The sequence below is a fragment of the Echeneis naucrates genome, chromosome 4, assembly GCF_900963305.1.
Source record: "Echeneis naucrates chromosome 4, fEcheNa1.1, whole genome shotgun sequence".
NCBI lineage: Eukaryota > Metazoa > Chordata > Actinopteri > Carangiformes > Echeneidae > Echeneis > Echeneis naucrates.
The window spans coordinates 2,517,216-2,543,090 of record NC_042514.1 but is presented as its reverse complement, the minus strand read 5'-3'; the positions used below and the strand labels follow the sequence as shown (position 1 = coordinate 2,543,090).

At 43.7% G+C, this 25,875-nt stretch overlaps 1 protein-coding gene across 2 annotated transcripts; it reads left to right on the top strand.

The window, feature by feature from the left end:
* The first annotated feature begins 1,162 nt into the window (after nt 1-1,162).
* Nucleotides 1,163-24,838, top strand: ankrd13c (ankyrin repeat domain 13C). 2 transcript variants are annotated; one of them, XM_029499640.1, is made up of 14 exons: nt 1,450-1,636; nt 1,730-1,831; nt 3,597-3,638; nt 10,821-10,925; nt 16,309-16,394; nt 17,666-17,711; nt 19,115-19,181; nt 20,825-20,969; nt 21,045-21,176; nt 21,534-21,695; nt 23,629-23,708; nt 24,063-24,161; nt 24,388-24,488; nt 24,582-24,838. In XM_029499640.1, exons 1-14 carry the CDS (start codon nt 1,450-1,452, stop codon nt 24,710-24,712), a joined length of 1,485 nt encoding a protein of 494 aa, XP_029355500.1. In that variant the 3' UTR covers nt 24,713-24,838. The 2 variants fall into 2 exon arrangements, with proteins under 2 accessions (XP_029355499.1, XP_029355500.1); XM_029499639.1 differs by having other exon boundaries at nt 1,163-1,831.
* The last annotated feature ends 1,037 nt before the right edge of the window (nt 24,839-25,875 follow it).

Sequence of the window (25,875 nt, the reverse complement as noted above, 5' to 3'; positions counted from 1 at the left end):
ATAATCATTATTATATGTTTATTAATTAATCATTAATAAGTCTCGATCAATTTTGAAACTTCAACTCCAGAGCAGTTTTTTTTAAAACCTTCTACATATTCTGGAGATCAACAACATTTTTCTTTTTGCCCCTCAGGAGTTTAAATCAACTATGCGCTGAATGCATGCTTTAGGTATTTTCTGTTGGTCACATGTTGTTTTCATTATTGGGCCATAGGGGGAGGAAGAGCTCTGTGATGGCACGATGGAAAGCTGCTCTGCTTCACCTTCCATTGAACTGATGGGTTCAGCTCTCTGGTTAAAATTGTCATTGTCTGCAATCAGACTGTTCCCACAAAGTCATCTGAATTGGCCAACAAACGTTATTATTATTATTATTATTATTATTATTATTATTATTATAACTTGAAACCAATTTAACTTGAAAAGTCAAAAAGTTAGTGAATTAAAGCCATTGTCAGTTCTCCACACATTAAGATGCCATCTTAAAATAAGAAGCCCTATTATACAAACTATATAAATTAAATTTATTTTCTAACAATAATAGCATCAACATTCAGACGGAAGTGTTCTCCCTCTTTAAGACATGCATTTAAATTCACATTTTCTGTTGTGCATTCTGCTGTTAAGAGACATGTTCTGTATTAAACATACTATCAATTGTTTTGCCGTTTGAGAGTTAATCAAACAGAGGATCAGTACCTCACTGGTACAGCCGACGGGAAGCAAGTAGAAAGCTTTTTTGTCTGTTTTTTTTTTTTTTTTTTACATCTTTTAGTAGTATTCTTGCAAACCCAGTTGATAGTAGTATTGACTGGGTCTGAATTCTTTAGAGGATCTGTCGGATGTTATCTGTAAACACTCATGTTAGTGGTCCAATGCTTGCGTCTCTGCTGTTGTTATGAAAACTTTCACATTATTTGCTTCTTACATCAATAACAACAACTTCTCCTATTTTTTTTTTTACATAAATCTATTTAGCAGAGAATAGTTAAGTTTAGTTAAAATAAAAAAAATAAAAACTATGGATTAGATTACTGATTTGTGTGTCTTTGTTGTACTTTAAATTTTTAAATTAAGAAGGAAACACATTGGATGACCGTTTGTAACCTCCCCCGAACTCTCGCGATACTACAATGCGGAAGTCGCGTCTTCCGTGCTGGAGAACTACGCTGAGCAGCAGCGACAGTTTTGAACGGAGCCGAGCGGACTGTTTGTTTTCATTACACCGCCGGCATTAAACCGGGAGCCGCCGCCGTTTTCTCCCGTCTTCCTGTCTGCCTAGGTGCGAAGAGGAAGCGGTTTTTATTTAGGTTTTTTTTGTTTTGTTTTTAATGTTTAATGTTTTTGGCGTGAAGACTTCCAACTGGCGAACCGCATCGGTTGGCCCGGAGGGTCCTCGTCCGCGGCGGCCCCCTCTGCTCCGTCAGCGCGGATAAAAAATAAAAAATGACCGGGGAGAAGATCCGCTCCCTGCGGAAGGACCACAGGCCGAGCAAGGACGAGGATTTACTGGAGCCGGACGAGGAGGCTGCGACCGGGACCTTCGCCGCCTCCAGGACCAACAACAAGAGCAGGGCGAGTAAAATCTTCAGCAACCACAAGTTGATCAAGTCGACGTCCACCCAGCAGCAGCAGAACCAGCAGGAGTGTCAGATTAACGCCAACACAAACACGCTGTCGACCTCCGAGGTTATCGATGACAACAACAAGAACCCCATCATCCGAACCGGCCAGGACTTCCCCGTACACGAGTGTGTGTTTAAGGGAGATGTCCGGCGGCTGTCGTCGCTCATACGGACGCAGAACATCGCCCAGAAAGACATCCACGGTGAGTCCAGCTGTTTCTTATCACACCCTCCAGCCAGGACAGGAACCAGATCCACCGGATCCATCAGATATGAAGCTGATCTGTAGCTAAGAGGGCCAACAGTCCCTCATCAGCATCCCCCTGCCAAAGGCCCGAAAAACTGCACCCGAGGGTGGGGAGGCTGTTTAAGTCCTCCACCCCTGCAACCAGATCACATCCAGCCAGGTCCCCAAAGGCACGAAGCCCCATCCTCTCACCACTGCCGTGATTATTCACAGCCATTATGTCAGTCTGTTGGTTTTTATTTGTCATTTGTCAGGAATTAGTGAAAAATGTTTTCCAAGGGGGTGAAATGTTCAGATCTTGTACCAAGAGGAGTCAGCATAGTTGCTGATTGTTTTCCTGTTCATTGGTGATTCAAAAGAGCTGAACTATAACTTGTAATTGATGCATTCAGAGTGTAAAACATTCACATTCCCGGCTGAGAGTGAGGGGCAAAGTCTGCTCAGATAACAGCATGGTTTCCAGAGAAAGCCTCCCTGAATTGTTGAAACAACAAGATTGTTTTGTTGCGGTTCACTAGCCAAGACAAAGAAAAGGGCCATACTTAAGCTCGTTGTCAGTGATGGAAACTGGTCTTTCTTCAAATTAAAGCTCTGACACGGAATCACACAACCAAGGTGTCGACACATCTGCCTACAGTGTTGTCAAACTTGAGCCTGTGTTGTTCTGCGGGTCTGTCCGGCCTTGTTGAGGTTTGGCGTGGCTCATCGGAAACAGAAGTTTGTAGGTTTACTCACCCATGAGTCAGTTACCTGTATGTGAATCATCCACCCATCCACTATCTTCACAGATTGATTGTGGCAAGGTAGCTGGAGGCAATCCCAGCTGAACTTGGGACAAGGGCGGGGTTCACCCCAGGCAACTTTCCAGTCTATCACACAGCAGATGTATAGAGACAACAGCAGTTCACTCACAATTTGGAGTCATTCTTAGAGGAAGCTCACCCAGGACTGCCATCCATATCTGAATCAGACCGTGATAACATGGGTGTCGTATTCTGCTGCTGCTGCTGTGAATATGCATTTATTATTACCAGTGAACCTCACATTTTGGAATCAGTGACATTTTTATCTGACGTCTTGCTCAAGGACATTTGAAAAGAAGTGGCTCCGACACTATAGACCTGTAGCATCTCTCTGCCTCTTTTGTTCCACTGCCCTATCTGTAGAGTTTATCGCAGCCTTCACAGGGACCTGCAGCTCATCCCCCCAGCTTGTATTCTGACCCACATCGGAGCCTCTTTTACTCTGGATGTTTTCCCACCACTCTGGGGCCGAACTGCCCCGTTAGGCAGAGCTGACGGAGCAGTTCGGCTTCCTTTTGAAGGATTCTCCGATGCTTATGAAGCACTTTTCAAATCCTGGGGAAAAAGAAGTGCTTCTCTACACCCAATTCCAAATGTTATTTTCCCTGAATGCATTTTTTGTGTGTGCGCAGCCCTCACAGTTCAGTGTTTACTTTGTATCCATTAACAAGCCATGCCCCTGCCTGCTAAATACAGCTTATTTTGGCGGTTCAGTAGGTTGATGGACTATAATATTGCTTTCCGTGGTGGGAGAACACACAATAGGCGTATACTTACCATGTCATTGGAAATTTAGCGGATTATGCCTCCCAATTTAAGTATGTAATGCAGTTCTTGTGCTAATGCTAAGTCTTTTACTGAGCTTATCAATGACAGTCAACCAATTCAGTTTTTTTTTTTCCCTCTCTCCTTCCTCAGGAAACACGCCGCTGCATCTCGCTGTCATGATGGGGCACAAAGGTGAGAAATGCCCTCCATGTGACTCTATTTTTGTCTCTGTCCACATTGCTGTACGTCTTCTTGTTTCTGTTTTATTTGTGTGTCTTTTGTGTATGTATTTGTCCAACTAAGATAAGCCAAGCACCACCACCAGACATTTGTTACAGATCACTACACAAATCCCAGAAGGGAAGAGGCTCATGCATGAGTAAAGAGGATGTTTGTGGAATTTTGTTCGAACAAAACAGGATCGAGCAACAAACCAATTTTTCCTCTTCTCTTTCATTGAACACGTTCGCAAAGAATATTAGAGCATCTTTAATCAGTGGGGATTAGATAATGATGACACGGCAAGAAATAAAATCCTCTCCATGATTCAAGTCTCTTGTTCAGATTGATGATCCACCCTCGGATTAAAGTTATAGTTTGAAGCTGCCTCAACGGATAATTAGCTGAGATGAAAGTCGTTTTCTACATTCATAATATTTGCTTGGTCTGTGCTGATATTACTTTTTTTGCTGGCATCTCTGTTGCTGAAATGGCTGCAAAGTTGTTAGTTGGAATAAGTTGTGAAAAAAAGATGCAGATATCTGTAGGAATCACACAGAGCTCTGTATGGTCTGAAGTATATGATGACTCTGCTGTGCATCCAGACCATTACACCAATGGCACCATGATTGTGTTTTCAGCTGAGCTACTTCGGCTGCACTGAAAGCATGTGTATGAAACATTAATGCCTTTTGTGAGTCAATGCTAACATTTAATTTGACGAGGAGACTTCAGAACATGCTTCTGAAAAATTTATCCCCATCTCCTGCCTTGTTTGTGCAACAGTGGGCTCTCGGTGAGCAGCACTGCTCACTTTCTACACATCTCCGTTTGTTTAGGGTTTGCCACTGGAGCATGAGTCCCGATTGATTTCACATTCACGAGTTCAATTCCCGTCACCTGAGTGGAGGCCATCCCACTGCCTGGTGGCAGTTCAGACAGCAGTGTGCCGTAGAACAGTGTATGAAGCAACACTGTGGAATTGATTGTGCTAATGAGGTTGCTTATCTCTTGCCTGGGCTGCTGCCCTGTCCTCCAGGGACACTCAGGCCAGACAGGCTGAAGGCTTCAGCATGAGATCATAGTCTGGGTGTGGCTGTTGTGTTGGGATGGAGTGGACAGGGCTGGCTTTGTATATGCACACGTGCGTTGATTATTTACTAGACTACTAATAACACTTGTTTAAAATGGCTTTCATTTTGGGCTTTCACTGTTGTAAAAATATCCCATGTTTTCTTTTTTGTTGTCTGTGACCATGAAATAGTGAAAAAGGAGCATTGCTATAACTACAGGGAAAGGTTGAATTTATATTTGGCCATAAAGAAACATCCATGCAGCAGAGTGCACATGTGACCTAATCTTGAAAATTTCACCAGCTTCTCATTATAACAGCACGGCAAAATTCCTTATCCTCATCTACTATGTTCAAAATCAAAGGAGCTGTTGTGGGAGGATTTTAGAAAATGTTTTAGTAGTGCAGCACTATTTTCCCACTGAATTGTTTGATGTCTGCAGATAATGAGAATCCCCTTCACAATTTCTCACTGCAGACGTTTGGTCTGACCATCACTCCAAAAGGGAAACTTCCACAGTGAGAAAAAAAGTGTGTGCAGCAGTGTGCTTGTTTGAGAAGTTTAGCTGGAGAACTTTTTGGTATAAAAACAGGAACTGATAATCTGAATAATTGCAGTTTTTTTCTGCGTATAAATGGATACGAACTCTAAGTCTGAAAAGTGAAGCCAATGCTGAAGTGTCTTAAACACGGCCTCCATGACTATCGATGGGCCACTGGTTGAAAAAAGAAGTCCGACTGCAATGAACTCAATGGAAAAATGGCCCTTCCTCTCACTTGATTTATTAGCTCAATAAATGTTTTCCAAATGAGTTTATGGTCCCAGTCTCTGAATTTGAGTCATCCTCAAAAACATGGTGTTTATGTTTAAAATGATTGTCCCATTTAGGGGAGAATACACGTCGAAGCAGGGGAGGAATTAGTGTGTGAATGGAACAAACAAGCTATCTTTCAGAGCCATCCAGCCTGGATCAGGATGAACAGCGATGGTGGGTGGGGGGTTAACAGCCTACAGACCCTCTTGGCAAATGTCCCATGTGAACCAAAAGCACGTAGTGTAGCTTTAGATGAGCACTTAATTTCTCCGCCCTGCTCTGCCTCATTAACAGAGATGGATGTGGCTCAAGTGGGATTGCTGCACAGCTGCTTCACCATGCTATCAAACCAAGAACCCACAGGCAGACTTCCTTATATCAATACCTTCCCAACTGCACATTGGATCGAATCCCACAGCAAACCGCCTATTCCTAATGAGGTATAGGCTAAACGACATGAAGGAATCCATACATGTTTTTTTTCTGGACATTTTACCTTTGCTTCAGCAAGAGAGAGAGTGTAAGGAAGGGCAGTAGTAGGAAGTAGGAAGGGCTGCAGTTGTGGTTGAGGAGGAAAGGCCTACCAGAAAACACTAATACACAAAGGCTGTATTGTATCACCTGACATTACATTATAACTGTATGAAATAATAGTTAGACTGTCCAGACACAGAGTCATTTCTACATCACAGCTCCATAATGAATGTTCATTCATCTGCTGCCTGGGACGAATAAGAGGTATTCAAAGCATGCACTGCATTATCAGGACTCCTTTATCTATGAAATTATACATGATAATGATGAGGGGGTGACATTCAGGTTGTCGGACACAAAGGAATAAAAAACTCCTTGAAGGACACTATCAAATGATGCGTAACAAGGAAGGAGCAGGGCTTTATGGCTTGGGCAAGCCAAAAGAAACATAATTTTTGCCCTTTTCTCTGTATAAGTTTATAGCTGTGAACAGTGTTGTTCACCTGTGTTGCAGCCAAGGTGCACTGACTGCGCCTGACTAGAAGCTAACAGGTCTGTAGCTCAGGACACATGGTCCTGCTCTTCTGTCCACAGTTATATAATGTATATCTGCTAAATGTTTCCATTATTATTACACAATCTTTGGATTTAGCAGGGTGATATATAGGTCAAAGACCGGAGGTAATGCAACTCTTACGTCAGAAAGCGAGCGCTCGTACATTTTTCCCGCCTGTATGTTTTCCGCATTAACTCCTGTTTACAGCTGCTTCATCCCTGAGCCCAGACACAGACCGGAGTAAGGCATAAACACAGAGGTTTGCGTTTTTGTTTCCTGATGCAAAGCCCTTTGTTCTGCACTTTACCATTATATCTGCCCTTTCTTGGTGCCGGCACAGCCTCTTTTTTTTTTTTTTTTTTTAATTAACACATGCAGTGTTATCAGAATTAGTGAGTCTTTCTGTAGTGGTCAGCCTTTCAGAATTTTTCAGCACTGCACATGCTGATCATGTCACAGCAGATTTTGGCAGAACTATAATAAGGAAATGAATTCAGAGTAGTTATGAGCCAAGTCTTTGAACTTCAGCTGCTCCTCTGATGCAAACACAATCACATGCCACTGGCCTGTCTCTGTTCATCCTGGTTTTCTTTGCCCAGCTCCCACATCAAAGTCAGCTCTACATAAGAGCTATGGTGTTGGTGATAATTGTTTTTGTTAGGAATATAGCCCAAGTGCTTTAGGTGCTGTTGCAACCTGCCTTTTTCCCCCTGTAGTAACAATCCTGGGATAGCTGCGTACTTCTTTGTTGTGAGGATAATATGTTTAATTAGAAGGAATTGGTAAATATATTCCCCTCTGTCATAAAGAATGTATGAGACCCTTGCCTCGCTCTTTTTAATAAAACATGGCGAGTATGTAGATCAGGGAGGTGATGTGGTATTCCCAATGATGTGACAGTGTCGCTTTTTTTTTTGTTTTGGTTTTTTTTGTCCTGGATATCAGGACCGAGCTCTGAAGATTCAGCACTTACAGCAGGTTTTTTTTCTTCTAACAGACAAACAAGTGTGAACATGTGGGCAGCAATGAGTTACATTAAGAACAGATTTGGTATCAGCATTGGTAATGATACAACAACCCATCTAAAGCAAAGAGGACTTTAAGCACATTTTTTGTAAGCATGAGGTATTAAATCTATTAATCAGGAGGGACTCGGTGGAGCAGTTGTTAGTACAAAGGGTGAGTGTGAGCGAGGATGGTTGTATGTCTCCATATCTCTGCCCTTTTATGGACTGGCTGTGTCCCTAGGGTGTTACCCCACCTTCAACCAATATCAGCCGGGACTGGCTCTTACACTGCATGGATAAGTGGGGCTAGATAATGGATGGATCTATTGAATGAATGCAGAGGGGAAGTGTGTCGTAAGTGCTGGTTAGATATGTTAGGGTTTTAAGAGAGGAGGTTCTTGCTGAAGAGATTTGTTTTCAAGAGCTTTTTGAAGGCAGAGGGACGCCCCTGCTCGCTTGTTCTACCATCTGGAAATGATAAACCAGAGCAGTCTGGGCTTAGATGGTCTTGTTTGTAGGGATGTCACTGCCAGAAAGACGTTACTCCGGCAAAGGCCATAATATTGGAATTGAAATAGATGGTACAGACCTAGAAATCTATCTGAAGGAGCATCAGTGACTGGAGCTGGATGCAGGTGACGATGGGTCAATCGATTGTGCGGTGACATATAGTCTTTTAGGTTGATTGAAGACGGGCTGCTGCATTTTGGGTCGTCTGTCAGGTTGTGACAAAGTAAGACCCGATCTGAAGAGAAAAGGTTGTGGTGAGAGAGAACCAGTTACTGGATCAGGAGTCAGATCAGGTCTGACTTTCAGGGTGATGTACAGAGCAAAGCGAAACGACCGAGACATGGATGCCACATAGTTGGTGAAAGGTAATTGGTCATTGAACATCCCAGTTTCTTGTTTGGAGTAAGGGATGATTGATTGACTAATTGGCTGCGATGACAGTTGCATTGAGAGCTTCTGTGCAGCTTCTGTCGAGCCTCGTTGAGGATGCCGGTCGACTGAGCAGCAGACTGTTAACAGGTCCTCTGCTCGCTCGCAGGGCTGCGACTGCTGCTGCCCAGTGCTGAGACAGAGCTGCACAGATGCCAACAATGTAATGAATGATGTCACGACAAAACCGACAGCTGAGCCGGAACAACAGGCTTCATTTTTGGCCGGCGATGGTTTCCTGACAGGCTGCCCAGAGAGTGGAGGGATTTTATGCTGCACTTAGTGCTGATCTTGCCATAGAAATGGAATGAGGCTCTTTGGCTGTTTTCCCATTGTTGGGATACAAATGCAGCTCTTAGCGACCAGGGACGGTCTTTATATAAAGTTTTATTTTGTTTTCCTGAAAACTTCCCTCCTTTTATATGATGATAGGCTCAAAAGTAGGCTGCTGAGTCCCGTGTAACTGTAGGCCCCATATGGCTCTGCCGTTAACGGGTCAGCTCTCAGCTCAGTCTTACACACACATCTGTCCTTCTTCAAAACTAGGATTATTTTTAAATCACTGACGCTACAGGAAACATCTCTGATTTGCATCGTTCGTGTTGTATAGCTGTGCAGTGCACTTACATTGTTGACACATTTAAATTGAAAGGTTTTGGTAAGTCTGTAAGTTACCATAGCAACATTTAGAAGTCAGGACGGATGGGGAATGGAGCGTGACCTCTTTGATGAGGCCTTGTTAGAAATGTAGGCTACAGGTGGAGCACTGTGGCCCCGACTGAAGGTCAGGAGCTGTTTCAAGATGACGTGTGAGACGTGACAATAATAAAGTCATCCATCCATCATTGATACCTATTACCAGCGCAGGGTTGTGGGACTCCAGGAACCATGTTGTGTAAACAATGGAAAGCCACATAGAGGTTGGTGATTGTGACTGTGTTACTGCAGTTACTTTGCTGAATGTTTAAAAGAGAAAACGCTGCTGGCTATTTATGTACCAACATCTGGTAATCCCCGTGTCATAGTCTCATGCTGGGAATGAGAAAAAATTTGCATGTTCACCCCGGTGTTGTGCTCAAATCAAGACCAATCTGAGCCAATAAATATCATTCATTGCTGACAAAAGCTGGATGTCATAGTTTCTTCCTTTGAGTGGAAACGGAGCTATTTAGCTATCACCACTTAACATTATATAAATGTCTTTGGATTGTTTGCCAAAGCAGGAGTACCTGGAGGGAAACCACCAGACACAGTGACAATATGGTGGCACACAGAACGGCCTCAGGCCTGATGTTTGAGCCCAGGATCTTCTCCGCATAATAATCAAAGGACCTCTCCCTAAACCACAAAGTACTGCACTAATTTGCCTCCAGGCTGTTTTCTGTTCAGATCATGTAAAAGTACTTTGGTAAAGTTATACAACTGCAGTAAAAGCTGCCACTAACTTCTCCTTGGCTGCCAAGCAAAGGTTTGTGTTGAAAATCCATCTGCTAAAACTCTCAGAAAAACAAGAATAGCCCGGGGCACACAGGCAACGTGCAAAACATTCACTGCCTTTCAGAAAACAGCTGGAAATGAGATGAATTTCACTTCGAAAACCGTATCCTGTCTGACCAAGAACCAAGTTTGTCCCACATTATCAACACCCTTGTTTTCCCTCCTCTGCTGTGTGTCCTTTCATTCTGTATTTAGCACGTACTGCAGATTCGTCAGGGCACCAGTCCTACAAATGAGGAGAGTTATTAGTGTTTATTCAGCCATACAGATTCTTTTCTTCTTGTGTTGTTTCTCTTTTTTTGCTTTAAAGAAGATAACGAGTAGTTTCAGACTTGTTTCATTCTGTTTCCAGTTCCTCTTGTTGGGACAGGAAGCAGCAGCAGCGACTTTAACTGATGGTCAGAGAATGAGCCTTTGTCCTAACCCTTCATCTCTGAGCAAATCTGTGTTTACTCCAAGTGCCAGCACACTCTGCTCTCACTCATTTTGAAACCTCCAGTTTATAATTTTTAATTCACCATCAGCTTTGTACTTCATTCTGATTGAGTGCTACAGTCTGTCAGTCACACTAGAGATGGAGACCATAAACTCATCAGGGAAAGTTTGTATTGAGTTAACAAACTAAGTGACATTTTCACATAGACTTCAACACAATCTTCTCAGTTGCCCCTTTTTAATAGAATCCAGGTTTAAAGCATTTCATTTGGTTTATTCCAAACAATCTAAATCTAAACCATCAAATAAAGTTTTTATGGTTCAAATAATCATGTACTTGTTTGTCTGGGCTTCTTCCAGAGTGCGCCCACCTGCTGTTGGCCCATAATGCACCAGTGAAGGTGAAGAACGCTCAGGGATGGAGCCCCCTTGCAGAGGCCATTAGCTACGGAGATCGACAGATGAGTGAGTATCTGTGAGCTGATTGGTCCTTTACCATGACGCACGCTGACCATTGCACCAACGCTGCGGTCATCTGGACCACTTCCTGAGAGAGACGAAGAGCGAAAGCTGCGATCAACAAATCGCCTCGGGATATTCTCCACCCTGCTGCCTCCCAGCAAGGCCATGAAGCTGGCCTGCCTCCTTTGTCCCTCAGAGAGAGGGGCAAATTCCTTAAGGCCTTCCAGCTTTTGTGTGCCAATGAAAGGCAATTCATTCGATGTTTCTCTCTCTCTCGCTCGCTCTCTCTTATACTTCGGCCCCGGTCTCACCAATTTCTGCCCACAGTTCAAAAATCTGGGTTAAACTGGTTTGTTGTTTCTAGTTTCAGTCTCTGATATTGATGTATAGGTTGACTGATAAATACTGAGATAGATGGATTTGTACATTAAAGAATAAATACACAGATGGATTACTATATGAATAAATGAATAAATAATTAGATACATACATAGATAGAGAGGTACAAAGATAGAAAGGTGGATTGAAAGATAAAAAGATGGATAGATAGATCCATCCATCTTCGGAGGCAAATTTAAATACCTGAGCTGAGTAAACAGAAATATTCTAGAATATAAAATAGAAATGTGAGTAGATATAAATAAGTGTATGTTGTGCTGCGTTGGGATCTGAGTCTGATGTTGACTTTACTCTACAGTTCATTGTGTTGTTTTTTTTTTTATTGTCATGTAATCGTTTTAAAGCTCTTGATTGATTGAAATGGAAAGAGGAAGTGGTTTATCAGACACAGGTTTATGACTGACACAGATCAACAGAAGAGCAAAATTAAAAATCTTGACCAGATGCCATATCTTGTTGTGTACTGATGTGTACTTACATAAGAATTACTCATGTAAGATCACTACACAACAAGATAAACACTACGTCAACACTACGCGTTCTCTGTTTCCTCATTTTTCACTCATTCCTCCAAACGTCAGTAGCTCTTGCTCTTTTTTCACGCCTCGGAAAGTCTGTTGTCTGCTGTCTGTGGCTGTAATCAAACACATATAAAACCTAAAATGTGCTGTATTTGGCTGCTGATGGAAAAGCTCAGCAGACTCAGAGAGCGGCTGCTGTCTCTCCCAGGCTTTATCGCTCCAAAGTGCAGGACAGTATTTCACGCAGCACACTGTAAAACTTTAACATTTGCTTTCCCATATGTTGGGTCATACCTGGGCTGCTACAATGACCGTGAAGGAGAAGGAAATCTGATCTTTTTTCTGTTGCCAGTGCAGTAAATGTTGAGTCCTTCCCAGATTTAGTCTCCAGCCCTGTTATTGAGTGTGAGCTGAGTCAGCGTTTGAGGGAGGGAAGTGGAGCTTTGTTTGTTTTACAGTCAGACAAGCTTCCTGGCCTAGAAACTGTCGACGTCAACATCATGTTTACTTTCTTTTTTATTTTTGAATCTTTCTTTTGGAAAGAGGGACAGAAAAGGGGAATAGACTGCAAGTTTGTACCAACCTGGATGCTCAATGATGAACTGATTGGCGGGCGCTGGTGGATCAGTTGTTGGAGTGTGTTCAACTCCAGACCAGATGAACTGTGAGAACAAGAGAAGATGAAGGGATGACATTTTATATCCAAGAGGCCAAAGGTCAACCTCATTGTGATTTCATCCTGTTTTGCCCTCAATAAATATTAGAGAGACTAAGACCATTTTTCATGCAATTAAATTTGTTGGAACGTGACACTGTTCCCAAAACTAAAGGCATGACATGAAAAATAAAAAGTTAAGATGATGATCAAAGGTCATGATGTCCAGTAAACATAATTTTGTTCGCAGACTTTAGATTCATACAGTAAACGATTTCTTTCTTCAATGTGCTGATTTAAAAAAAAAAAAAAAATCCCACAGTGTTATTTTTAGGGAGCATGTGATGAATTTCCATTGATGTCAACCCGGCATCCGCTGTGAGCTGATGTGGTTGTCACCTGCGTTTCATCACTTATGAACAAGGAACTAAAATGTGGCTCGGAAATAGACGCTGTCCCACTCAACAGTTATTTCTGTCCACTCAGCTTCAAGAGCTCATCTGCAGGCTGGACTCATTCATCTTGCAGTTTATTAGATGGGAACTACTTCTTCCAAGTGGCTGTTTAGTGGACTAGGTGGTTGGAGCAGACCTGAGTTTAGCATGACAATGTACAAACTGAGTAGCAGCTGCTCATTCTGAAGCCTCTTTCAGCTAAGAAACAGAAACTGGTCTTCTGTTTCATTTCAATGTGAAGCTGCTGACATTTTCTCTAATTAAAGATCTATCGATTTTACTTTACTTACCATCAAATGATTCTGACTTTTCAAAGTTAAATATGTTTTAAATAGCTAACTGATTCCAACAAAGACAGTTTTAAGTTAAATGACCATCACTTCAGCAGGTTTGGTAAACTAAAAAACAAAACTGCTTCTTGGTACCTGGACCTCTAGGCCTTTAATATTGCTCAATTTCATTTAAAATGCAAGAACAGATTTGAAGTGAGGACAAAAAAAGAAAATATCAAACAAACAATATTCTCTGATAAACACCAGTTGGACAAGATAATTTCATGCCTAAAGCTTAACTGATCCTTTTTTTAATTCCCCTTTTCATTCATTCATTCAGATTTTTTTTAAAGCAGCTTGAAATCTTTAATCAAACACTTCAAGCTCCTACTATTTTCAGTCAAAGTGGAAGCTTTGAGTCTTTTTGGCTGCGTTGTAAAGTTAATCAGCCGTGCCTCTTTAAACATCTTAGCTGTAACTTTGAAACTGTTTTCCACAGCAGTCGCTCTGCCAAGCAGCCACTCTGCAGCATACCTGTGTGGTTATTGACCGAATTCTTGGACAACCGCCAGCGACAGTTTTCTGCTTAGATCCAGGAACTAATTGTCAAAGAGCAGCAGTTTGTGCTGATGTGAATGTAAACTCGTCGTGGCGCTGTCTCCTGTCATCAGTGTTGTGGATGTAAAGCTACTGAGATCACTCACCTAATTAATGCCAGGAAAGTGGCCCAATCAGTATCAGGGTGAATTAGTGCCAGCGCGGAGAGTCAGTTTGGTTTGATGTTAAAGTGGTTGGGATTGATTTCTCGGTTCCCCGTTGGCTGGGTCGGCTGTGGGCAGATGGCGAGATTGTTCTCCCTTCCTTGGCCCGCAGAGAGGCCGTGAGGATCGTGTGGGGCGCCCCATCCAGGCCTTGTCCACACTCATTTAGCAGCCGGGTCTCAGAGAAAGCGGTTGTGTCAGGCCCGTGTTTGTGTTGCATGCCTGAGCTCTCATTTGGCCCAGCTTTACCACACAGCCCCTCAGTCTCCCTCTGCGGTGACTTGTGGGGACCACCAACAATATGACAACATGTTCGTGTCTGCTGAATCACCACGGGGACATCGAGGAGCACATGAGCTAGTTAGGCTAATGACCACGCCATATGGCCCTGCTACCTCCTAGTCCTATAAACACTTAGGCCAGTCTGGGAATCGAACCAAACATCGTCTCTGTTTGTTGCTGTTTGTGCGAGCGTGATGTGTCCCACTGGGTTGTGAGTTTGTTATTTGTCTTTTGTCATCTTGTTTTTTGGAGTTGAGGAGGAGTGGATCGGACCTGCTGTTAACGCTCTCCTCTATCCTGACACACTTTCCTCTAAATGGAACCATCACTGGTTGAAGTAGTGAAGTGAGAAATAAATTATGGGATCTATATGACGAATCCCATAGAATTCAATACAATCTGACTTCTTTTTTCCAGAGAGTGAATTCTCTCTAAAGACCATCGGGGGGATGGTCTTTAGAGAGAATTCACTCCGGCTCCCTAAATGTATGCCAATAAAAACTGAAGCTACCACTCACTTATTAAAAGTGGGTAACATCTAAACACTTGATCTTTGGGCGTGGATCTTTTTTTTTTTTTTCCATTAACTTTGCCTGTTTTCTTTTGAATAAACAAGTCTCCAGCAGCCAATGGGCTAAAAAGCTTGTTAATATAACCCGATGTGGTTAAAGGCCTCCTGGGGGTTAGTTACCCCCTCGGTTGTTCAGGAGGCATAGCTCATTAGCAGGCAGCTCTGTATCTGCCAGCCTTGGTCCCTTTGAACTTCCCCAATCCTTTTGGTCTCTGCAGGCGCTGCGTGGGGATTGGTCGGGTTTTGCCACCTCGGAGCGTCCCATGTGGCGGCAGGAAGTTGGCGTATCTCCCGACCGAACACAGAGCGCCCTTTTGCCTCTGGCACGTTTCTTTGTTGGCAGCATTTGCATGGAGGTAATGAAATGTTGGTGGCTCATATTCGACAGTGCAGGAGTCTGCAGGATGCTGCAGAATTAAAGGGGCACTTCTGTTGTGGTGAGCTGCACCTAGAAAAGGAATTTTAGTTCCCTTCTAGCTGCTTAGGTGACCTAAGGACAGGACAGAAACAACGGCAGGGTTGGAAGCGCTTGTGCACGGAAACATCCGTCACTGCTTAGCATCCATCTATTATCTAGATCACTTATCCATGCAGGAAGCCAATCCCAGCTGACATTGGGCGAGGGCGCGTGACACCCTGGACCAGCAGCTCATCCATCACAGGCCTGACACCTGAGTTGTGTCCCATTCAGGGGCTGCATACTTCAGAGGACACGGCCCATGAACGTCTGGTCCTTTGTATCTGTTGTAGGCCAGTTGAAATGAGGCGGTCTGGTCTATAGAGAGTTTCTGCAGTTCCTGATCGTTTTTGTCCCAGAAAAATTTGATTTTGAAGCCTCCTGGCTTTAACAGTTGTCCGGTTGAAACCCAGTAATTACATCTAAAAGTACAATCCTCAGGCTTCCTGTTTGTGCTTCTGCTGCCATCGTATTTTTATCACCAATGTGTAATTAATCTGTTGGAGCCTTCAAACGATGACAGCGCAGACACGCCAGCCTTCGAACGCAGCCACTGAACTGGGTCACAGCTTCAGAGAATAATTCCTACATTCACAGAGTCTGTGGAGTGAGGGGGGAGGCCGGAGAACGTGGAGGGTTCAAACCCAGTGTTCCTGCGCTAACCATCGCACTCCCCTCGCAGCGTAGGCGATCTGAAAAATATCCCTACTGAGGAGTTTAGCCTTTAAAGGGCCAGTGTTTTTGATGAAATGTAAATGAGTCTTTTCTCCTCAGCCAACTCATCGTGGTTTCAAAAGAGGCTGCAGAGAAGGATGCTCGCCGTTTTCCAAAGACACAACAACATGATGGAGAAATTAGTTTTTGAAAATTGTAACGAAATCTACTTGGAACAACAAGATATTCAGCCGTGAAGGGAACAGACGTCCAGTTCACTGCTAAATATTTCCCCTTCTTCGTTCTTGGATGATGCTTTTGGTCTCTTCATATCTGTATTTTATTTCTCTGTCTTTCAGTCACGGCGCTGCTGAGGAAGCTGAAACAACAGTCCAGGGAGAGTGTGGAGGACAAGAGGCCCAAGCTGCTGAAAGCCCTGAAAGAGGTGTGTAGTTTCTCCTCAGCTCCGCTTCCTCCTCCCTCCTTCTCCTTTTCCAACAGCATATTAGGTTTGTTGCACAGTTGACATGAAATACCAAAATACAAAAGTCCGAATAATGTGCTGTATATAGCTATAAAAAAAAAAAGGCACTGAGTTTAAACGGGCTTCATGTCCTTTAGTGTCCTTTATGTCTTTTAGAATGATCCCTGCTCACAGTCCTCAGCACAGAGGTAATGAGACGTGGTTTTAAATGAAGCTTCACAGTGACTCTTCGTGACGTCACACACACACACACACTAAGCATGTTCTTCAGACACATGGGTTTGTTGTGGCAGTCTGCCTGACATGATGTCACTCACAGACACTGTAAACACAGCGAGCGCACACATGGAGCCTTTTTGTGTTGTCGTTGCTGCCTCACAGAAAATGATGCATCAAAGTTGTGATCGTCTGGTGATCGTAGCTTCCAGGTCAGCAAAGGGTCGGGGAGGAAGTGAGCAGACGGCCACACACACACACACGAGAGCTAACCCTAAACCATGTGTGTGTTTTCTGCTGTGGGTCGTACATCTTCATGTGTTGGTGTGTGGCCGCCTGTCTCTGATGTATGACGTGATGTGAGCTTTCCAGGATGAGGCAGTCGATGATTTTCCTCTCTCTCTGCGTCGTAGTCCGTCAGAGATAATGAAAGCTCTGGGAACTGTTGATGATCTTCTGCCAGCCTGATGTCACTAGTCCAGGTTGGATTGAGACAGCAGCAGTGGTGATCTCATCGGTGTGCTGCAGTGACCGAGTCGTGTCAGTCAGGCGTGGCTCGAGTTTCATGTTTACTCCGTTTGTTTAAACTGAAAGGCTTTGGTGTTTATTTTTATTTTTATTTCCTGTCCTGTTTTCCTCTATAATTTTTTTTTATTTTTATCTTCATCTTCACCATTATTGTTGCAGCCACATAAAAATATCCACATATGGGCAGTTGCTGGATTAAACCCCAGACGGCTGTCACAACCAGTCGCAGTCACGGGCCGTGGTGCGAGTCTAGAGATTGTGGGAAGCAGCAACAAACCCAGCAACACCGGGCTGCTACAGATTCTATCCCAAAGAACATTTTCGGTCGTAGATCTAAATCCCACGAAAGGACCAAAAACATCAGCGAATACATGAACTTCACTAATATTATCTGTGGAAAGATATTCATCTATCAGGATCCACACTGTATATTCACCTCTATACTTTTATTTATACTTAACTCGAGTTTCCTCCATCTTCATTTGCAGCTTGGTGACTTTTACTTGGAGCTTCACTGGGACTTTCAAAGCTGGGGTGAGTGAACATCCTTCTCCTGTTTTTTGTTTTTTAAAGATAAACTCCACAGCTGCACGATTAAATGAAAACTGGAATATCTGAGTGGCACCAGCTGATTGAGGAAGGAACATGTTTAGGGCAGAAATCATTGGCTTCACAAATATTAGCCACTCCTGGAAAATGACCACTCGTCCTCAGTTTGGGTTTAGACTACAACACCAACAGCGAGAGTCTGACACCAGCAGGAAAATATGAGCGGAGGAAACGGGCCGTTAACTTTGTGCCGGGAGGGACGATGCTCCTCCTGCTGTATCTGAAGTGAAACACCATCCACTGTGGATGTGCTTCTCCTCCTGATGATGTCTGTCAGAAGGTTTTTCTTCTCCAGCTCCACTGCAACGACCTCAAGGTTTTATACAACATGCATGAAACAGAAATGAAGGAAACAGTCTGACAGTAAATGTGTAAACTGCTGCTGATATAGCAGCGTTAGCACGTCAGCACAGCGCTGATCCCCGAGCCTGAGCCAGGACTGGATTCTGTGTACTCACTGTGTCCTTGTGAATTATTGACAAGGCGGCAAGATTATATAATGGACATGATGGTGACTAAATGTACATTCTTGCATAACAGCAGGTTTGAAAAGGGGACATTTTGTAAGAAAGTAAACGCTTTGATGTCAAGACAAACATAAAAAAAAAACAATTTTTAGAGATTTCAGGAAGTTTGCACCGTTTGTTATGTTGAAACCTTAAATCAAACACATTTACAAAGATTAAAACATCCCCCCCAAAAAAAGCACTGACAAAAGGATTCAGACACAATGCTCATCTCACCTTCAGGGGGCGACTCCTCTGGTTAAAAGACTACAGATTTAATGAAGTTAACGGGAAAATGTCCCTCCTTCTCCTTCTGATTTGTTATCTCGGCAAAAGTTTTCTTTTTGAGTTTATGGTCTAAGTCTCTACTTTCAAGTCTTCTCCATATACAACATGATGTTCGTGGAAACATTAGCTCTGAATACTTCCTGAATGCACCGTGTGGGATCACAGGAGAGTCTCGTGGATCTGAGCGCACATCTGAGGGATTTCTAGTCCCGGTGCCTTCAGGCCTGTTTAGACTACATGTGGTGATCTGTCGGCCTGAAGCTTCTTCACAGAATTATTCTGGTTCCTTTAAAATCCTCCCTGAATATTTGTGCAGCGCCAAAAACAGCAGATGAACCCTTTTCCTCCTGGTGACTTAACCGGGTGAAGTCTGAGAGTTATTAAACATTCAGAGTTATATGGCGCTCCAGCGTACAGTCCTATATGCTTCTAAGTTTCAAAGTGGATGCTTGTCTTCAATATTGAGTGAGGTTTCTATATTTAGTCACTTCCAAGATGTTTCCTATGTCCTGACTGTGTGTTTCCATGTTGCAGTGCCTCTTCTCTCCAGGATCCTGCCTTCAGACGCCTGCAAGATCTACAAGCAGGGCATTAACATCAGGCAAGTCCTCCACAAATCTACTTGTAATGGCAGCAATGTAAAATATTTGATGAGGAAAGCCGAGTCAGTGAAACAAAGACGACCTCACAGAGACCAGATCAAATGGAATGGAGCTTTTTGTCTGTCTGTCACCACGGCAGCATCAATCTCTCCTCTTTCTTCTCCCTCTATCTGCCGGTTTGTCCCCTCAATGTGGTGAACTAGAGTGTGAAATCAGTCGCTGGCAGGAAGAGGAAACCGAACGGCACAAATCTCCTGCTTCTTTGTTACAATTTAAATCAGAGCCTCGTAGATGGGGAGTTGCTGCAGGTGCTGCCAAGCTTCGCTTTGCAAAAGACGGCTTGACGCGGCTCGACACTGTTAACGCCGTCTCGTCAGCAGGAATTCATGCGTCCTACGCAGATAAACTAACGTGGTTCACTGTAGTTGTTTGTTTGTTTGTTTGTTTGTTTATTTATTTATTTTCTTACAGAGTTTCATGTTTGACAAACAGGGACAGGCCTTTATCTCACCAACAAACACATGCTTCTATATTTGGCTCTCACAACATATCACCGAAGTCCGTTTGAAGAATGAATTCGGTTCATGAAAGTGTGAGAGACGGAGCTTGTCGTGGCTCTGTGAAGCAGCTCCCGGCTGTCTAATTTGGTATTCAAAATGCCCTCTTATTATCCTGGAGTTGTGGGAAGCGACAGAGCGAGAGAGTGAAAGAAAGAGGAAAAACAAAACAACAATTCTGACAAACAGCAAGTTCATTTACATTCCACAGCTACAGTCCTCTCACATATCTCACCTTCCGCCGTGTTTCTGGTCTTTATGTGATCAGTTATTCTGTTTCTGCTGCTTGATTCTTGAAACTGTGTGTGGATTCATGACTAAAACATGACTTTAAAAGAAAAAAAAACAACAATTCTGTTTGTTAAATTTACCTCATTGAAAAGTTGGACGTGCCTTCACCTGCATCATCTCCACAACTGTTATCATCCATAAATGGATCGAGACGCCCCTCCTAATCCACCATTTTGTAAACAAACACTCCCACAAGTCTTCTGGCACGGCTGACAAAATAACGGCAAAAAAGAAACACAACTTCACAGACTGTTGGTCAAATCACAAATTGAGCTCATCAGTAAACACAGTAAAGTACAAAAGCTCCATCTTTAAATTGCTGTTTTAGTCTGAATCTTCGTCAGGACCAGAGATCGCAGAGGCTCAGAAAGTTTGATAAAACATCAAAAAGATGACTCAGTAAATAATAAATGTAAACTGTGATCAGCTGTGGCACGATGACCACGGAGCACAGAAACACAGTTTTCTGTTTACAAATGTTCAAAAAGTTTTATAGTAATAAATCCACCCTCCGTTAAATTTTGTGTTTTCATCTAAAAAACCTGCGCGCTGTGTTCCAACGGATGTATGAGGTGATCACAAGCTCACCACACATTTATTTATTTATAAACTCTAATTCATGAACAGGAAGTGGTTTTGTGGGAATGCACCATTTATGCTTCTGGCCGCAGGAAAAAAAAAAAAAAAAAAAAAAGTTTGCCTTCACTTTCAGAGGTACGACGTCCATCACGGTACTGTTTGTCTCCTTCCATTTATCCAAACCTGACCAAACCTCCTTTTTCTGGTGTGTGCAGATTGGACACAACCCTGATAGACTTCACGGACATGAAGTGCCAGCGCGGCGACCTCAGCTTCATCTTCAACGGCAACGCCATCCCCTCTGAGTCTTTTGTCGTGCTGGACAACGAGCAGAAGGTCTACCAGCGAATACACCACGAGGTGAGAAGGGCGAAGTGTTTCAGGGACGAAGAGCCGAGCGCTCCTCTGGGCTCACATCGTGTGCTGTCGTTCCAGGAGTCGGAGATGGAGACGGAGGAGGAAGTGGACATCCTGATGAGCAGCGACGTTTACTCCGCCACGCTCTCCACCAAGTCCATCACGTTCTCCAGAGCGCAGACCGGCTGGCTGTTCAGAGAGGACAAGACGGTCGGTGTCCGTGTTGGTCAGCTCTCTGGGGGGGGGGGCGTCGCATCGGGTCGTGGAATTTGATCAATTCTTTTGGAACAGGCAGATAATGGAGGGAAACCTGAAATCTGACTAACGTGTTTATTTCCATCTTTCTTTGGACGTGTGAATGCTGGTCCTCTGTCACAGCGATAGTTCAGGCTCCCTCCACTTCCTGCAGCGTATCATCTCCACCAGGCAGGAAAGCAGTAAATGTATGAGGGGAAGGAAACCAGCGGTGATAGACGGGGTTAAAAACGGGTCGGGGGGGTTTGACGTGTGTATCAAAGGGAAACGGCAGCTCAGCGGGGTTTATCTCACCGTCTCTTCTGTCTCCAGGAGCGCGTGGGAAACTTCCTCGCAGATTTCTACTCCGTGAACGGCCTGGTGCTGGAGTCCAGGAAGAGGCGGGAGCATCTGAGCGAGGAGGACATCTTGAGGAACAAAGCCATCATGGAGAGCCTGAGCAAAGGAGGAAACCTCATAGAGCAGAACTTCGAGGTGAGTCTGCCATCAAACCTGAGAGGCATCTGTCCCAGTCTCTGGTTCATTCACTTTCCAACGGCGGACGACGACCTGCTGCTTGTAAAGGGAAGTCAGATTGTATTGAAGTCTATGGGAAAATTGTCTGATTTAATTTTTAAATGATGGTCCCATTTAGAGCCGTCTCAAAGCAACACGTTTTACCGTCACTGGATCAGTTGTGCAGCCGGTTGTTGGTCCTTGATGTGCCCACCTGCATCAAAACTGACTGCGATTGCTGTTTGAGGGGCCTTTTATCGCTTCAGTCAGCTCCAGTTTGTGAAATCCAAACTAACGATGTTCGGTCTTCACACTCCTGAATCAAAGAAGAGATCAGACTCAGATTTTTTTCAGGGTAAAGAGTGCAGAGGTGCATTTCTCCCTTTAAAACGAAGATCTGAGCCAGTCGGAGCCGACACCGCTGCTGTCGATAAACATCCTGTTTACCTCCTGCAGCGTAACCACCAGTCCGGTCCTGAGACTGTCCTGTCCCGCTGGAGCCTTGGGGTAGAAAAGAACCCTCACCAAACCCCCCCTTCAGATAAACCCCGTGGAATCTGCACAGGCTTCCTGCCAGACTCGGTCCATCAACGTTGCACGGTCTATTGAAAAATTCCTGTGTGACTCTCCGTCCGTCGTCTCTCTGATCTTTTATTTGTCTCCAAAATGAAAAGCTGCTCCAATTACTTTGTGCTATGAGACAAGTTTTCTTTTTACCCCCCCCCCCCCCCCCCCCCCCACGTTGCATGGATTTGAATCCCAGCACTGACACCTAGTGGTGGAGTCGCCCCCCCCAAACACCGCTCAGTCACTACAGTGAGTTTGCTGAGCAAGCTGTTGTCTGAACACTGAGCATAAAGCCGGTGAAGACAAAGACTGTCAACCTGTGACTGTTCACTCGTGTTTAGGTGGGACCCCCCCACGCCCCCCCCCCATCTCAGTGTCCCCTGCTGTTTGTCTGTCTGTTTCATGAAGATCTGAATCATGTTTAAAGCCAAAACAGTTTCCACTTCAGCGCTGCAGCAGGAGGGGGGACAAACAGGGCTCGACACTATTGATCACACAGATGAAACCTCCGGTGCTTTGGAATGATGGGGGGGTGGGGGGGGGGGGCAGCATACCAGCAGATCAGCCTGTGTGTACTCTGCTCTCATCAGAACAACACAGAGCTGACAGGCAGCGTGAGAGCGAACGCTTTCACACGTCTGAGCCGCCACGTTATTCTGCCCTGGTGGTGATTTTTTTTTTTTTTTACCTCAACTTTGGCAAAAACAGCAGCTTCATTTCAGGAGGAAGAGGACGGAGCCTGATCCAGTTCAGGGTCAGACCAGAGTCCAGCCTTCAAATAAATACAACAACAAACATTTATTCTGGGAGCTTTTCCAGCTTTTCATGAAGGTGTGGCCGGTTTTACTTTGCTGCTGGTTTGTTGTGTCTTCCTCGTGTTGTTGGTCTGTTCAGGAGGTGAATTAGTGAAACAAAAGACGAGGAGCAACAAAGTCACAACACAAGATCAGGTCACTTTGTATGGCTTCGGGCGTTTGTGTGTTTGTGTGCAGATGAAGTGACAGTTTGGATGAGGTCATCTTGAAAAACAGGTTTCAGAGAAATCATTTAGTTATTTGGTGGCAGATCTGATGATGTTTCTCATCAGTAATCAGCAGATAAATACACAGCGTGTCACTAGATTTGCTGCTCGTCATCGTCCTCTAGTGGCCGTTTCTGTTTCTCCGTCAGGATAAATTCTGATGAAATTAAATGTTAAATCAAAAGGTTCCTCCTCTCAGTTGATAGATTTTCACAATAAAAGCAGCTTAATGTCCGACTCCGCTCCATTTAACCGGCTCTTGTTGTGTTTTTCTGTCATTGGTGGATTTTATCTGACCTTTTTTATTTTTTCTCTGCTCATCAGCCAGCGAGGAGGCAATCTCTGACCCCCCCGTCCCCCAACACTATATCCTGGGAGGAATACATCACTGCTGACAATGGAAAGTAGGTGTCGCCTCTCAGCTTTCTGTTTTAATTTTAATATTTCCTGTCTATAAGCATTACAATTTTAGTTTTCTTCAATTTTACACCCGTCTAAATCCGAGTTTCCCTGAATACTGAACATTTCATATTCTAGGACAGATTTTGTTATTTATTAAATTAAAAAAAATTTTTTATTCAATTTATTTTTTGTCATGCTCTTCACATTTTATATTAAAGAGCAACTGAAAGAAGGAACAAAAGATTGAATAAAATAATCAGAAGTACAGCAGTACAAACATTCTCCTGAGAAGTGTAAAGCATGCTGCAGAGAAACAGAAGCGATGTTCAGGTCTTCGTCTTGTCTGTCTCCTTCAGAGCTCCTCATCTGGGACGAGAGCTGGTCTGCAAAGAGAGCAAGAAGAACTTCAAGGCCACGATAGCCATGAGCCAGGACTTCCCTCTGGGCATCGAATCGTGAGTCTCCTTTTTTCTGCTGGCCAACGGTCCATTGATCAGATCCTTTATTATTTCTCTTTTATTTTTTTTATCCCGGACTGAGCCCCAAAGAAACTGAGTCTGGTTTTTTAACACCCGGTTCAGGAATCACACTGAGGATCTCTGTTTTCCGATGAGTTTGTGGTCTCAGTCTGCAGTTTCCAGCCTTCAGTACATGATGTTGAGATTTTAAATGATGTTTCAGGTTATTAAATGTTCTGGAGGTGATCGCCCCCTTCAAGCACTTTAATAAACTCAGGGAGTTTGTCCAGATGAAGCTCCCCCCCGGCTTCCCCGTCAAGCTGGGTGAGTAAACGTTCGTTAAAGAATCATCCGAGCAGTTAACCATAAAACAGCCTGCTGAATAAATCACGTGTAACGACTCTGACCCCCCCGCAGACATCCCCGTCTTTCCAACCATCACGGCCACGGTCACCTTTCAGGAGTTTCGCTACGATGAGTTCGACCAGTCCATTTTCACCATTCCCAATGACTACAAGGAAGACCCCAGCCGCTTCCCCGACCTTTAACCTCTGCCGCCGGAACAGGAAACGAAACGTACAACAAGCTGACGTAAGGCAACAAAACTAAACCCAAAAAAAAAAAAAAAAGTAATAAGGAAAAACTGAGGGGGACACGTGTTGAAGTTAAAGTGAGTGACCGAGGTCTCCAGCTACGGGGAGCCAAGTGGGACACACTTCAGGACGGCCTGCTCCGCTGATGCGTTGTAATTAAGTATGTAAGTTTTTATGTTTTAAAGGGTTGTGTTAACTGACCTGTTGTGAAGCACTGACATGAACTGTGTGAGATGATGTCGGGGAGGAATTCCACAAAAGAGACATTTTTAGTTCTTTTCATACTTTAATCTCAAAGTGCAGTTTGTTATTTTAGATTTAAGGTCAGATGGAAAAAACTATCCGATAAAGAAGTGAGTGAACTGAAACTTTCTTTTGATTTTAAAATCTTTTTGTGTGGAGTTCCACTCTGAATGCCACATATGGTGTGTGTGTGTGTGAGGATGATTTTTGTGGAGTAGCATCACTGAACGTTTGGGCACCATTTTTGTCCACTACAGCGACTTTAGTTTTGTTTGTTTGTTCCAGTTTCACCGAAGTGACGTCAGAAAATGCTGCAGATTTTTACGGTACCACAAAGTTCTTCTCTGTCGGAGTGCTTCAGTTAAAACGTTGTTTCACTTCAGTTTTGTAAATGTTTGTAACAAACTGTACAAGACGTTAGGAAATAAACAACCTTTATGCCATTTTTACACACAACAGGATTCAGACTTTTCCCTGCAGATTGTAAATACCTGCTTTCGTCTTTTCTCTCTCACTTCCATATTTTTATTTGTGCCGATGAGTTGAAGACGAGCTGTAGAGATGTTTGTTTTTTTATGTTGTCAAGTAATTCCGGGACTCTTTGGTTTGTGATGTGGTGGCAGTTTATTTTTGTACATACTTGTGTTGTTTTTAAGGAAAAAATGACCCTTTTAACTATCCCGCCTTTTGTTTGTTTTTGTTTTGAGGCGTCGCTCATCTCCACCATGTGAGAAGCACAATTCACTGACAGTTCACTTTTAGCTGCTGCTTTCCTTCATGGCGTCACGATTTGGTGGCTCAAAGGAGGATTTTGTTTTCAGCATCATTAGAACCGAACACAGAATGATTGTTCTGTTCTGGTTCTCCCGTCCTGC